Consider the following 11,184-nt stretch of genomic DNA (forward strand, 5'->3'; position numbering starts at 1 on the left):
TACAAAGTTACCGACTTTGAAGTCCGCGCCTTTGAAATTCACACTTTGTGCAAACTGGACAACTTCATTAGAAGAGAATGGGCAATTTCCAACAATTTTACCAACATACGGCCTTGATCCTAACACTTGATTAGTAAATTTATTCTCCTGATCTGGTTGTAGGAATGTTTTATTGTGCAGAGCGTAACTAAATTGTAGGCATGTTTTAATACTTAAAGAAAAAGCGATATTACTTCGTGATGAGATAGCATGAGCATATTCTTTTAGACTTTTATGTTTCGCTTCATACCTGAAGCACATCATTCTATTAACTGGTCCACATTGCCGTATAACATTTGGATAGTGTAGGATAAAGTGATGCTTTGGTTTCAAAGTATCATTAAACAAATGTACGTATGAGCTATGGTGATGTTCAATCAGCTTTTGTAATCGGAACAAATCTTGTTCTGAGAACGATTTAGACAGAATCAGATCCACGAGTTCAATTAGAAGTAAGCAATAATCCCATACTGGATCATTGCCCGGGACAAGCGGGCCAATGATGAACGTGAAGTTAGCACAGAAAGCTTTCATTTCAGATGCAGTTGTTCTTATGACAACTTTCTTACACTTTTGCTTTTTATCAAATCTTTCTTCTAAGTCTGTCATTCTACGAAGAGCTACATCAGCCGATGCCCTGCTGACAACCGTTTTACGTATATTGAGCGTGGATAATGTGAAATACTTTTTAATGTAAATAAAATAACTCAACGATGCTTCGAATCCATATTTACAGATTCCATTGCTAAAAACGTCGTGCATTACATCTACCGAAATATTTTCAACAACGTGAAATGAAGGTAATTCATTGAACGAGGATCGCCCAGCAATCCCAGTTAAGGAGTGTTTATCAGTATTCACATCTTCTTCGTAGTTATTTCTATTTCGCTCGAAGTCATCGTATTGGACAACATCAGTTTAGAAGTTGCAGCTTGTGTCTCCTACAAAAGCGACAGTAAAATGTCGCATTGAATCCACTCGAAAGCATTAGAAGAGAATGGACTCCAAGGTTATCACCTTGGAAAAGACTCAACACAAAACGGACTTTTATATGTCCAGACGGAAGATTCAACATCAGCCCTTCTTGTTCAAGTTTTCGAAATGGTACAATTAGTTTCGAAACAAGTGAATTTACTCCTGTTTTGTTAATAGTAACTTTTCGTATAATACCAGCAACGAATACATTACACAACCTTGATTTGTATTCATCCGGCAAGGTTGGAAATGAATAATAAATACCACAAACTGTATCCGTCTTGTTATGCGAGCTTAAGGGATCGTTCACTTCGAAATCGTCAGCATAGACCCATACCGGTATAACATAAGCAAAATCTTCATCTGGATTATCATAGTATTTTCCTGTCACTTTTTTCCACATATTCCCATTCACGAAATGTGCTATGTCTGTCGACTGTTCAAAATGTTTCGTATTTTCAATGGTTCTGCGAAGGACATCCTCATTTTCAAAAAACGATCGCACTTGGAACTCTATGGGATTTAGTACTAAACACGACCTTCGTTCTTCAACGGCTGTTACCATCCTGACCTCATTCTCGTCTAATATCAAGATCGTAGGTTGCTCGAAGATCCCTAACTTTTCCAAATGACCAAAAAACTTAAAATCTGTTTTTTTGTTAAATATCTTGGCTGTGCATATGCACAGCATATGTTTCGAAATGGACAAATTGATATGAAATTTGCGAAAAAGAATCCACGTGTCTTGGAGGGACTCGAACCCTCAACCTCCTACTCTCTAGATAGGCGTGATAACCCCTACACAACAAGACCACTTAAAGGTCACGTTTGCGGAAAAGCCATCAGAATCCGAGTACCAACCTCCACCGCGGTTAGCTCTCTTTTTGCAAATTGAATATCTTTCGGATGCTTGATTTGTCCAATCTCACATTTGCTTTACTGTTGTATATCCACAGCCAAGCGAGTGCACATTGTTTATTAAACGAGAGGATCGCACTCCATGCCCCCAGCAACGGACTGGGCGGGACGGTATAGAATGCGAATTCAATCGCACTCTGCTGTGCCAAAGGCTTGCTTGGCTAAAGCATTTGATGAGTTTGATTGCCTTTACGTAAACGGTCGCGTGTACTCAGACGACTAATGACGGTGAAAGACCGACACTTGATTACAATTAATTGCATATTATTCGGCAACTCGGCCGTACGAAAACCATTTTTTGTTAAATATCTTGGCTGTGCATATGCACAGCATATGTTTCGAAATGGACAAAATGATATGAAATTTGCGAAAAGAATCCACGTGTCTTGGAGGGACTCAAACCCTCAACCTCCTACTCTCTAGATAGGCGTGATAACCCCTACACAACAAGACCACTTAAAGGTCACGTTTGCGGAAAAGCCATCAGAATCCGAGTACCAACCTCCACCGCGGTTAGCTCTCTTTTTTGCAAATTGAATATCTTTCGGATGCTTGATTTGTCCAATCTCCACATTTGCTTTACTGTTGTATATCCACAGCCAAGCGAGTGCACATTGTTTATTAAACGAGAGGATCGCACCGCAAACGTGACCTTTAAGTGGTCTTGTTGTGTAGGGGTTATCACGCCTATCTAGAGAGTAGGAGGTTGAGGGTTCGAGTCCCTCCAAGACACGTGGATTCTTTTTCGCAAATTTCATATCAATTTGTCCATTTCGAAACATATGCTGTGCATATGCACAGCCAAGATATTTAACAAAAAAATGGTTTTCGTACGGCCGAGTTGCCGAATAATATGCAATTAATTGTAATCAAGTGTCGGTCTTTCACCGTCATTAGTCGTCTGAGTACACGCGACCGTTTACGTAAAGGCAATCAAACTCATCAAATGCTTTAGCCAAGCAAGCCTTTGGCACAGCAGAGTGCGATTGAATTCGCATTCTATACCGTCCCGCCCAGTCCGTTGCTGGGGGCCATGGAGTGCGATCCTCTCGTTTAATAAACAATGTGCACTCGCTTGGCTGTGGATATACAACAGTAAAGCAAATGTGGAGATTGGACAAATCAAGCATCCGAAAGATATTCAATTTGCAAAAAGAGAGCTAACCGCGGTGGAGGTTGGTACTCGGATTCTGATGGCTTTTCCGCAAACGTGACCTTTAAGTGGTCTTGTTGTGTAGGGGTTATCACGCCTATCTAGAGAGTAGGAGGTTGAGGGTTCGAGTCCCTCCAAGACACGTGGATTCTTTTTCGCAAATTTCATATCAATTTGTCCATTTCGAAACATATGCTGTGCATATGCACAGCCAAGATATTTAACAAAAAAATGGTTTTCGTACGGCCGAGTTGCCGAATAATATGCAATTAATTAAAATCTGTGTTGATGAACTCAAAAGCGTTTTTTAGTTGATTTAAGTATTTGTTAATATCGTATTGTTGTTCGACATTTTGGGGTATAATGTTCAAAGATTCAATGTGTTGTACTGCTGTTTTGCAGAACTGCTGAGTAGCATTTTGAATGTCACGCACTTCTTGCCTAGTGATATTTGCCCTCTCATGTACTTTTAGCGTAAACTCTACAGCTGCTTGACGAATATCAATTAAATTCTCTTCTAATTTACTGTCAGCTGCAATAGTCATAACATCGGATGCAACTGTTTCTATTTCCTTTATTTCATTTTTTCTCACTTTTGTTGGTGGGTTAGCGTCGTATGTCAAATTATCATTTTCTCGATTTAACTTTTCATAACAGTTTGTTAAGCTGAATTCATGATTTTTAAAATGTCTCTTAAAACCGTATAATTTGGAGAACGTTTGTATACATCCAGGATACGGACATTTTATGGAAAAATTAACGGGAGGTTTGTGTTTCATTTGTAAATGATCAAGAAAATCTTTTGCTGTTGTGAACTTGTCAACACAACCGTCGAGGGGGCACGTCACTATCATTGTTGATGAAATCAATCAATCTATTTATGCACATGTATCCTCCGTAGTTTGACTCTACTTCGTAGAAATACTTTTCTATGAATATCCAAACCAATTTGGAGGTTTTCGAATACGGCAGCCCCAGCACAAGGTGCAGTTTTATGAGTACGTCTACTGCACGAACGATACTGGAAAACTCGTAAGCCAACGTTCTGTACACTACCATGCAATGGAATCCACCGTTGGAAGCAGCTTCGCCCACGACAACGAGCTTCGGACATGGGGGAGAATTTTGCTTTTCATAGATGTCATACACCCTCTGAACTTCAATCATCACTTCCTCTCGGTTTGATACTTCTAAAAAGGTATCTAATTGAGCAGTCGCAACTGTGGGTTTAAATCCTTTAGATGCTCTCACAGGAAGTAGCACAGTGTTTAGTACCAAAAGTGTCTTGAGCAACCGCAGATCTGTCAAGAAAAAGAAATAATATTTTATAGTTATCAAAAATAAAATAATTTAGAACATTTGCCTTTTACCTGTCGAATAAATGGAGTTTTCAATCACTTCAGTCAAATCCTTTGCCGATGGATCTTTAGCTTGTTGAACGACGAACCGACATATGGGTCCAAAGAAGTCATCCCATTTCTTAGAAGCTGCGTTCGGATCACCGAAATTCAGTAGACGAAAATCAATATCCAGCTGTAAAGATTGTAATCAATATTATGGTCGAGTGTAGATAACGGCCTACACATGCTAGTCTGGTCTAGAAGTAGCTCAAAGTTATTCCCATCTTCCCAAAAAACGACCAGGATGAGAGAAACACTGAGCTACTTCAACCTGCTCATTAGACAGCACTATACAATAAGGCTTGATTAAAATAGGATTAAGATTCGCTTTTTTAACTGTCAAATCGAAATGGTAGAATGAGCGTTGAAGACTTTGATTTAGAAACAATATTTTCATTTGCTGAATATCCGAACCAACCCACTTTATACTACCCATCCACCCAGTTTTCTCCATAAACTTAATAAGCAATTATTTTTCATTTTAAATTAATTTTATTCCAAAAACCCTAATTGTCAAATATACAATGAGATATCCTGGCATTTAAATCCTATAAAATGTAGTCATCCATCCAGCAGTCATCATCAAGAAAATCAATCAATTAGATCACCCATCAGGAAGCACATCGCACCCGCACCCACGTCACACGCAACGAATTTTCTCTCCATCATAGAATATAGCAAATTATCTGCGAAAATAAACCGGAAAACTTGCGTTAAAATGAAGCACGATGAACCGATATTGGCCACTAAAACGCTGATTTGTGTTGAAGCAATTATTTTTTCACTTTAATATAATTTATCTTACCTTTTGAATATTTTGTAGATGATATTTAACGACTCAAACACATCAGATAACGTAATTCCCCTGCTTTTCCCATCGCGGAAATAGAATGGGACATGGGGGGTAAATTTTCAATTTGTTTCCCCATTTTGGTGCGAAATCGCAGGATCCAGCTACGAAAATCTTTTATGCTTTGACTTTGCACAATATTCTGATTTCCCTACTGAAACTAGCGACACAAATTCCGGAGGAATATTAAAAATCATACAACTTTCACACCGCACCGGATTTTCGAACGACACTTTTGTTGTTATTTTGGTACGTTTGGAAGGAGAGCAAACTAATAGCACTATGGGTGTTAACAGTAAAACTAATGGGCAAAACAGTATTGTGTAATATTATTGATGAGATTAATATTAATATTAATGTTAAATATGTATGTCATTCACATATAAAATTAGAAAATATGCATGTATTTATTGCATTTGATGGGCCATATACGAATTAGCATTTTAGTGATATTTCAAGTTAATTATTATGTAATGAATTTTAATTTCAACCATATAGAAATCCATAGTGTCATACCGAATTTTTTTCGATTCAGTTCAAAACCCGAGTTGAGTGATAATTCCCACACGGAAGAAATAAACTACCCAATAGTGAGTTGATTTCACCCAAGCTCGAACATCCGTACAAAAGATATTTTAGTTACTAGATAAAGATTGTCGCTGTCGTCGCTGTCCGGAACATCTTTTGCTGGCGAGGATAGGGGAGCTAAATGTCAAAGAAGAAAAATCCATACGATTTGACAGCTTGGTACCCAACATGTTCCGGACAGCAGAACAAAGGGAACCGAAGCGACAATCTTTATCTAGTAACTAAAATATCTTTTATCCGTACGGGAAGCCAAAATTGAGTAAGTAGAGTCGAAGTAGTTTGCCTTTACTCCCATGTTAAAAAAGTACCCAACGGAAAATGTATTTACCCAAATGTAAGTTTAATTCACTCAATTTCGACCTCAGGTAATAAAACTCAAAATTGGCCGTATTGAACTGGCGTCGTTGGATTGTTTGGCTCTTTTGTTTTTGACAACAGAAGAAAGAGTGGATGAAAGAGAAGAGAAAAAATAACTCAAAAATAAGTTTTAAAAAACTCAACGCTGGGTACTTTTTTTCTTCCGTGCATGTACACGGTGGCAGAAAACCTAATTGAACCAATATTGTCTGATTTTGTCAAAATTGCACGCGGCGAACCCTTCAGGAAAGGTACCGCCGCGCTTTCTGCACCCCGTTTACTTGATTCTTATGGGTGAATAGCATTGCGGTGTATCGTTTGGCGCGGCCGTACCTTTCGACAGTCATTCGCCGCGTGAAGTTTTGTGCAAGTACCCATTTGGGAACATTACAAACGCCGCGCAGTGTATCACATCCAGAGAATCTGACAATATATTTATATACTGTCAAATTTCCCGTTTTCGTCGCGCCGTTCCGCTGAATTGCGTTTGGGGCTTAAAAACGTCAGGATGCCTTTTGAAAACTTTCTTATTGCAGTGTATGAGAATCTCATCTGATGACAGTTCGGTTTTTCGTTTTTCGTTACAAGTTTGAGATATCAGATCTGTGCCACAAAAAGGGAAAGTTTACTAGTGTTTAGAACTTGGTTGGGACAAGCAATAAGTTGAAATATTTCCGAATAAACCACTCACCAGCTGATATCCGCAACTTTGGATCAAATGAGGGTATTTGTGTAGGAGTTGCTCGGCGGAAGATAACTGACGCAGTTGCTTCTTTCGGGCTGGGAAGCTGAGCTCCCACTTTGCCAGCACGGTGTTCCAGGGAAAACTATTAACCTCCAGCCAGTTAACAGCAGATAAAGCGTCTGGTGAAAATGTCTCCTCGAGTTCCGGATCTGTGCGCCGAATTTCCTGGCGCTCCCTATTTCTCTCCGATTGACGAATATAGTTGATGCGGCTATACAGTTTCCCTCCTGGATTTGCTCTCCCTTTAGTAGGAATGTAGAAGGTATCCTGTGAAGGGTAAAAGAGGTAGGTTCAAAATTTGTTCATTACCAAATAGCGATCCAAAAATAGCTTCCCAAACTAAAGAAAAATGAGTTTTTCTACTTTTTTAAATTGCAAATACATCATGATTGATAAGCACGGACGATAAGCATAAGATGGCCCATGACTGTGTCAAAGATGTGCACTATGTATTTGTTTTATTTTATAGTTGTGGATAGCACTATGAAAACTCAATTTTAACTGTTGATATAATACGTACCTTTGATTCTTTTGGGAACACCGATATTATAACCTCTGTGTAATCCCTCAACCACTCAGAAGTGGCTTTCCTATTATTGGAGATGTGGAAACGGGCAACGAGATCCACCACGAATTTTCTGCCGGGCACAGACAATATGTGTGTAGTTGCTGTTTTCAATATCTGTTTCCGTAAACAGATTGAGCAAGAAGGTGTTTTAAGCTGTCCGGCGTTAAATGCTATTAAGGAAAATATAAAATTTTTATTAATGAAGTGTAATTATTTGAACACTGTTTAAAAGCACTGCCAAGTGAAACACTATCCAGGCCCTGCCGTTCTATGCATAGTTGTCCCATGTTACCCTTGATGGAAACATCCAAACTCGAGTCTCGTCCCACGGAAAAATAAAGTTATCGTTTGATAATAATTAAGACTAAAATAAGTTTATATAAGTAGTGGTGCGTATTATGTTCTGAAAAAGTGTTGACTACGCTCATTACATTCCAAAATTTTGGTTTTATGATCTAATCGATTTTGAAATTAATGGGACAAATTGATTCGAGTTTTGATTTTTCCATTGAAGGTAACACTGGACAATTATGCATAGAACGGCAGGGCAGTTCTCGCAAAAATGCCTAATTACTTTTATGTTTCCACTTCACGAGTACTGCGTATAATCAAGAACAAAGATTCAAGCTATATTTTTTAGTTAAAATTCTAACTTCAATCATTCCTGACGGCAAGTCAGTCATATTTGAGATTTTCTATTTTTGATATAACTGAAAGAAAAGTGTATGTTTTGACTCGATAGAAATACGAAAAAAAAGGTCAAAAATAACTACTACAAACATAACTACTATCAACTCAAGTCAATTGAATACAGGTGTACACATAAATTATCTAAATTTACATGAATGTCTGTTTGTCTATAGCATAATGTTACCTTTGGGTTATTGCTCGATGCTTGCTCCACTTTCTCTGCAACAACCTCTGATAATCCGCTGCCTTGTTCGCTACAACCTGCTTCAACAGACAAAGTGCTTGCGTCTTCAAGAGAAATGTCTAATTTTACTTTATTCGGTTGGAGTTCTTCGTTATCCTTGACTTGCTCGCTTACTTCAATCTCTGTAGTAGGTGCTTCCACTGGACTTAATATTCCTTCGATGTTTGTCTCCTGCGGTACAACAATGGTATCCAGGTGCTGCAAAACGAAACTTGTTATAAAAGTTAATGGTGTATAAAATCTTTACTTACATTTCTTTGACGCCATTGGTGTATCCAAATCCAAATTTGTTCTGCACCCCACGAATTTGGGAACTGACTCAAGGTCGCGCAAAAGTGATCTTCGGCGATGGTCAAAAGGGCAAAAGTGTTAAACCCGATGGCTGGAAGATTTAAAAATGAAATTTATCATTAACTGTTTTCAAAACACAATTTTCACAAGTTTCAGTTGTATTTTAATGACTCTTAACGTTTTCCCACTTTTTTATGATAAAAACTTACCTTTGAGGAAATCGAAGCAATCTGCTGGTGCATGCGCAACAAAATCGGCTATCAAGTCCTTCTCTTCGATGATGAGCGCGTCCGCCATTTTTAAGCGTCGTTGAACTTTTCATTCACTTTGACTTGGAAAAATTCCATAAAGAACCTTATGAATTTGAATCGTGTGGTGCACAGATAACATACGTCACAACTATGGAAATTCATAATGTCAATTATTGAAAGCATAAATGACTTATGAAACTGTGAATTTATTTTTGTTTTGCCTTACATAAGCTTTACCTTATGAATATCAAATGTTCATTTATCTGAGTGTTGGTCCTCCACGAACCGGATCTGTGTATCTGCATCGGACACTTAGGATCCATAAGAAGGCCCTGCAGAAGAAAGTTCTGTGTAATGCTAGACTGAAAAATTAGACAATAAGTGCGCGAAAGCCATCGGTGAATAATTCGCACGGCTCGGAAGACGAAAAAAGTGAAGTGAACTCGATTCTATTCCACGCCGACGAAAGGAGATATCGTCGCCATCGCAGACTACGAGGCAATTCTTCAGCAGCAGTACAACGGTCATTTTGTTCGACGAACCCAAGAACCATCCAGCGCCATTATACGGGATCGCCCCACAAAGGACATTTTGGATTGATTGAAGGGAAGTAGTGCATGTATGAATGGTGTCATCGGCTTGTGGCTAATAAATTGATGATAAAGTGCATGCGAGTTGTGTCCTCATTTGGTGCATTGCCCTGTGGTGTCCTCCCACTAGTATAAGTTGGTCTCGGTAATTCGCTGGATTGTTGGCTGGTTTCTCTTCTCTGGTTGCTTTCCCTTCGCTGCAGTCTTGTTTTGAGCTGTCATTCTGTCTCATAAGATCGCGATTTGTGAAACGTCGAGTCGATCGGGAGTGTTTTTTGTTAAAAAGTGTGCAGTGTACAGTGATTGAAATAATTAATTACGATACCGTAGTTAATCCAGTGCTGTGATCAGTTTGATAGGTGTTTACGCAATGCCAGATTTGCGGGAGTTGTCCAAACGCGAACGACGTTTGCTTTCAACATTGAGCGGTATAGAGAAATTCGTCACCAATTATGAAACTCCCCGAGACGAAGCGCAAATCGTCGTTCGTTTGCAGATGTTGGAATCAGCATGCAAAGAATTCTACGAAGTGAGGGAGAAAATTGAGCTGCTTCTTGAAACGACGAGTAGTAAATCGGACGATGACGAATCCGCCAAGGTGAAGCAAGAAGAAGAGAACAATCAAGCGTTGACCTGTTTTGAGGATAGGTGTTGCTTAGCAAAAGCTAGTCTGTTATCAGTACAATCTGCAACCATTTCTACCACGTCAAAAATGGATCAACTTGGCGATCATTCCGGCGTATCCTACTCAAAAGTGAAGCTGCCAGAGATTCGTCTTCCATCATTCGATGGGAAGATCAAGGAGTGGGTTACATTCCGCGACAGTTTTCGTAGCCTAATTCACGAGAACAAGCAGCTCACCCACGTGGATCGATTTAGCTACTTGAAGTCAGCTTTGTCGGGAGAAGCTATACAGGAAATAGAGTCTGTGGAGTTTTCTGCTGTTAATTATAGCGTAGCATGGGAAGCGCTGGAGTCCCGCTACGAAAACAAAAAGTTAATTGTGAAGGCACACTTGGATTCCCTCTTCGCGGTTGAAGGTTTGAAACAAGAAAGCTACCAAGGGCTGAACAATCTAGTTGGAGTATACGAAAAAAATCTGCAAATGCTTCAAAAGATCGGCGAACAAACTAGTGGATGGAGTACGATTCTGGCCCACATGGTGTCTTCCCGGCTGGATCCTGCCACATTACGGCAGTGGGAAACGCACCACAACTCCAAAGAGGTACCTACCTACAACAGTCTTATCACCTACTTGCGCAGCTACTGTTCAGTCCTGCAATCCGTTGCTCCAACGAAATCTAACTATTCTGATCAACGTGCACTGAAGCCGTCTGTATGTCACACTGTTGTCAAATCATCGCACAAGTGCCCATTCTGCAACGAAGCGTGGCATTCTGCTTTTGTGTAGCACATTTCAACGTTTGATGGTTCCAGAACGTAATGAGGCGGTTTTCAAAGCAAAATTGTGCCGAAATTGCCTGAGCCCTGGCCACTTTGCCAGGAACTGTGAAAGAGGTGTTTG

General features: G+C 39.5%; 2 protein-coding genes across 3 annotated transcripts; one reads left to right on the top strand and one right to left on the bottom strand.

Moving 5' to 3' along the window:
• Positions 1-8,374: 8,374 nt before the first annotated feature.
• LOC134218003 (uncharacterized) lies at positions 8,375-9,337 on the bottom strand. 2 transcript variants are annotated; one of them, XM_062696882.1, is made up of 4 exons: positions 9,028-9,337; positions 8,779-8,909; positions 8,642-8,725; positions 8,375-8,586 (listed from the first exon to the last, which is right to left on the bottom strand). In XM_062696882.1, the coding sequence occupies exons 1-4, from the start codon at positions 9,113-9,115 to the stop codon at positions 8,464-8,466; spliced, it is 426 nt and encodes a 141-aa protein (XP_062552866.1). In that variant the 5' UTR covers positions 9,116-9,337; the 3' UTR covers positions 8,375-8,463. The 2 variants fall into 2 exon arrangements, with proteins under 2 accessions (XP_062552866.1, XP_062552865.1); XM_062696881.1 differs by having other exon boundaries at positions 8,375-8,725.
• Positions 9,338-10,029: 692 nt separating this feature from the next.
• On the top strand, positions 10,030-11,070 carry LOC134210367 (uncharacterized). The gene has a single exon (XM_062686420.1). The coding sequence runs from the start codon at positions 10,030-10,032 to the stop codon at positions 11,068-11,070; it is 1,041 nt and encodes a 346-aa protein (XP_062542404.1).
• Positions 11,071-11,184: the final 114 nt, after the last annotated feature.

Source organism: Armigeres subalbatus, chromosome 2 (genome assembly GCF_024139115.2).
Source record: "Armigeres subalbatus isolate Guangzhou_Male chromosome 2, GZ_Asu_2, whole genome shotgun sequence".
In the NCBI taxonomy this organism is placed as follows: domain Eukaryota; kingdom Metazoa; phylum Arthropoda; class Insecta; order Diptera; family Culicidae; genus Armigeres; species Armigeres subalbatus.

What these genes read in the sequence shown, in the direction of transcription:
- LOC134210367 (XM_062686420.1), top strand. Translation starts at nt 10,030, where the DNA reads ATGCCAGATTTGCGGGAGTTGTCCAAACGCGAACGACGTTTGCTTTCA.
- LOC134218003 (XM_062696881.1), bottom strand. Translation starts at nt 9,115, where the DNA reads ATGGCGGACGCGCTCATCATCGAAGAGAAGGACTTGATAGCCGATTTT. An exon ending in TTGCTTCGATTTCCTCAAAG is followed by an intron (nt 8,910 to 9,027) that starts GTAAGTTTTTAT and finishes TAAATCTTCCAG; the next exon opens with CCATCGGGTTTAACACTTTT. An exon ending in ACCAATGGCGTCAAAGAAAT is followed by an intron (nt 8,726 to 8,778) that starts GTAAGTAAAGAT and finishes TTCGTTTTGCAG; the next exon opens with CACCTGGATACCATTGTTGT.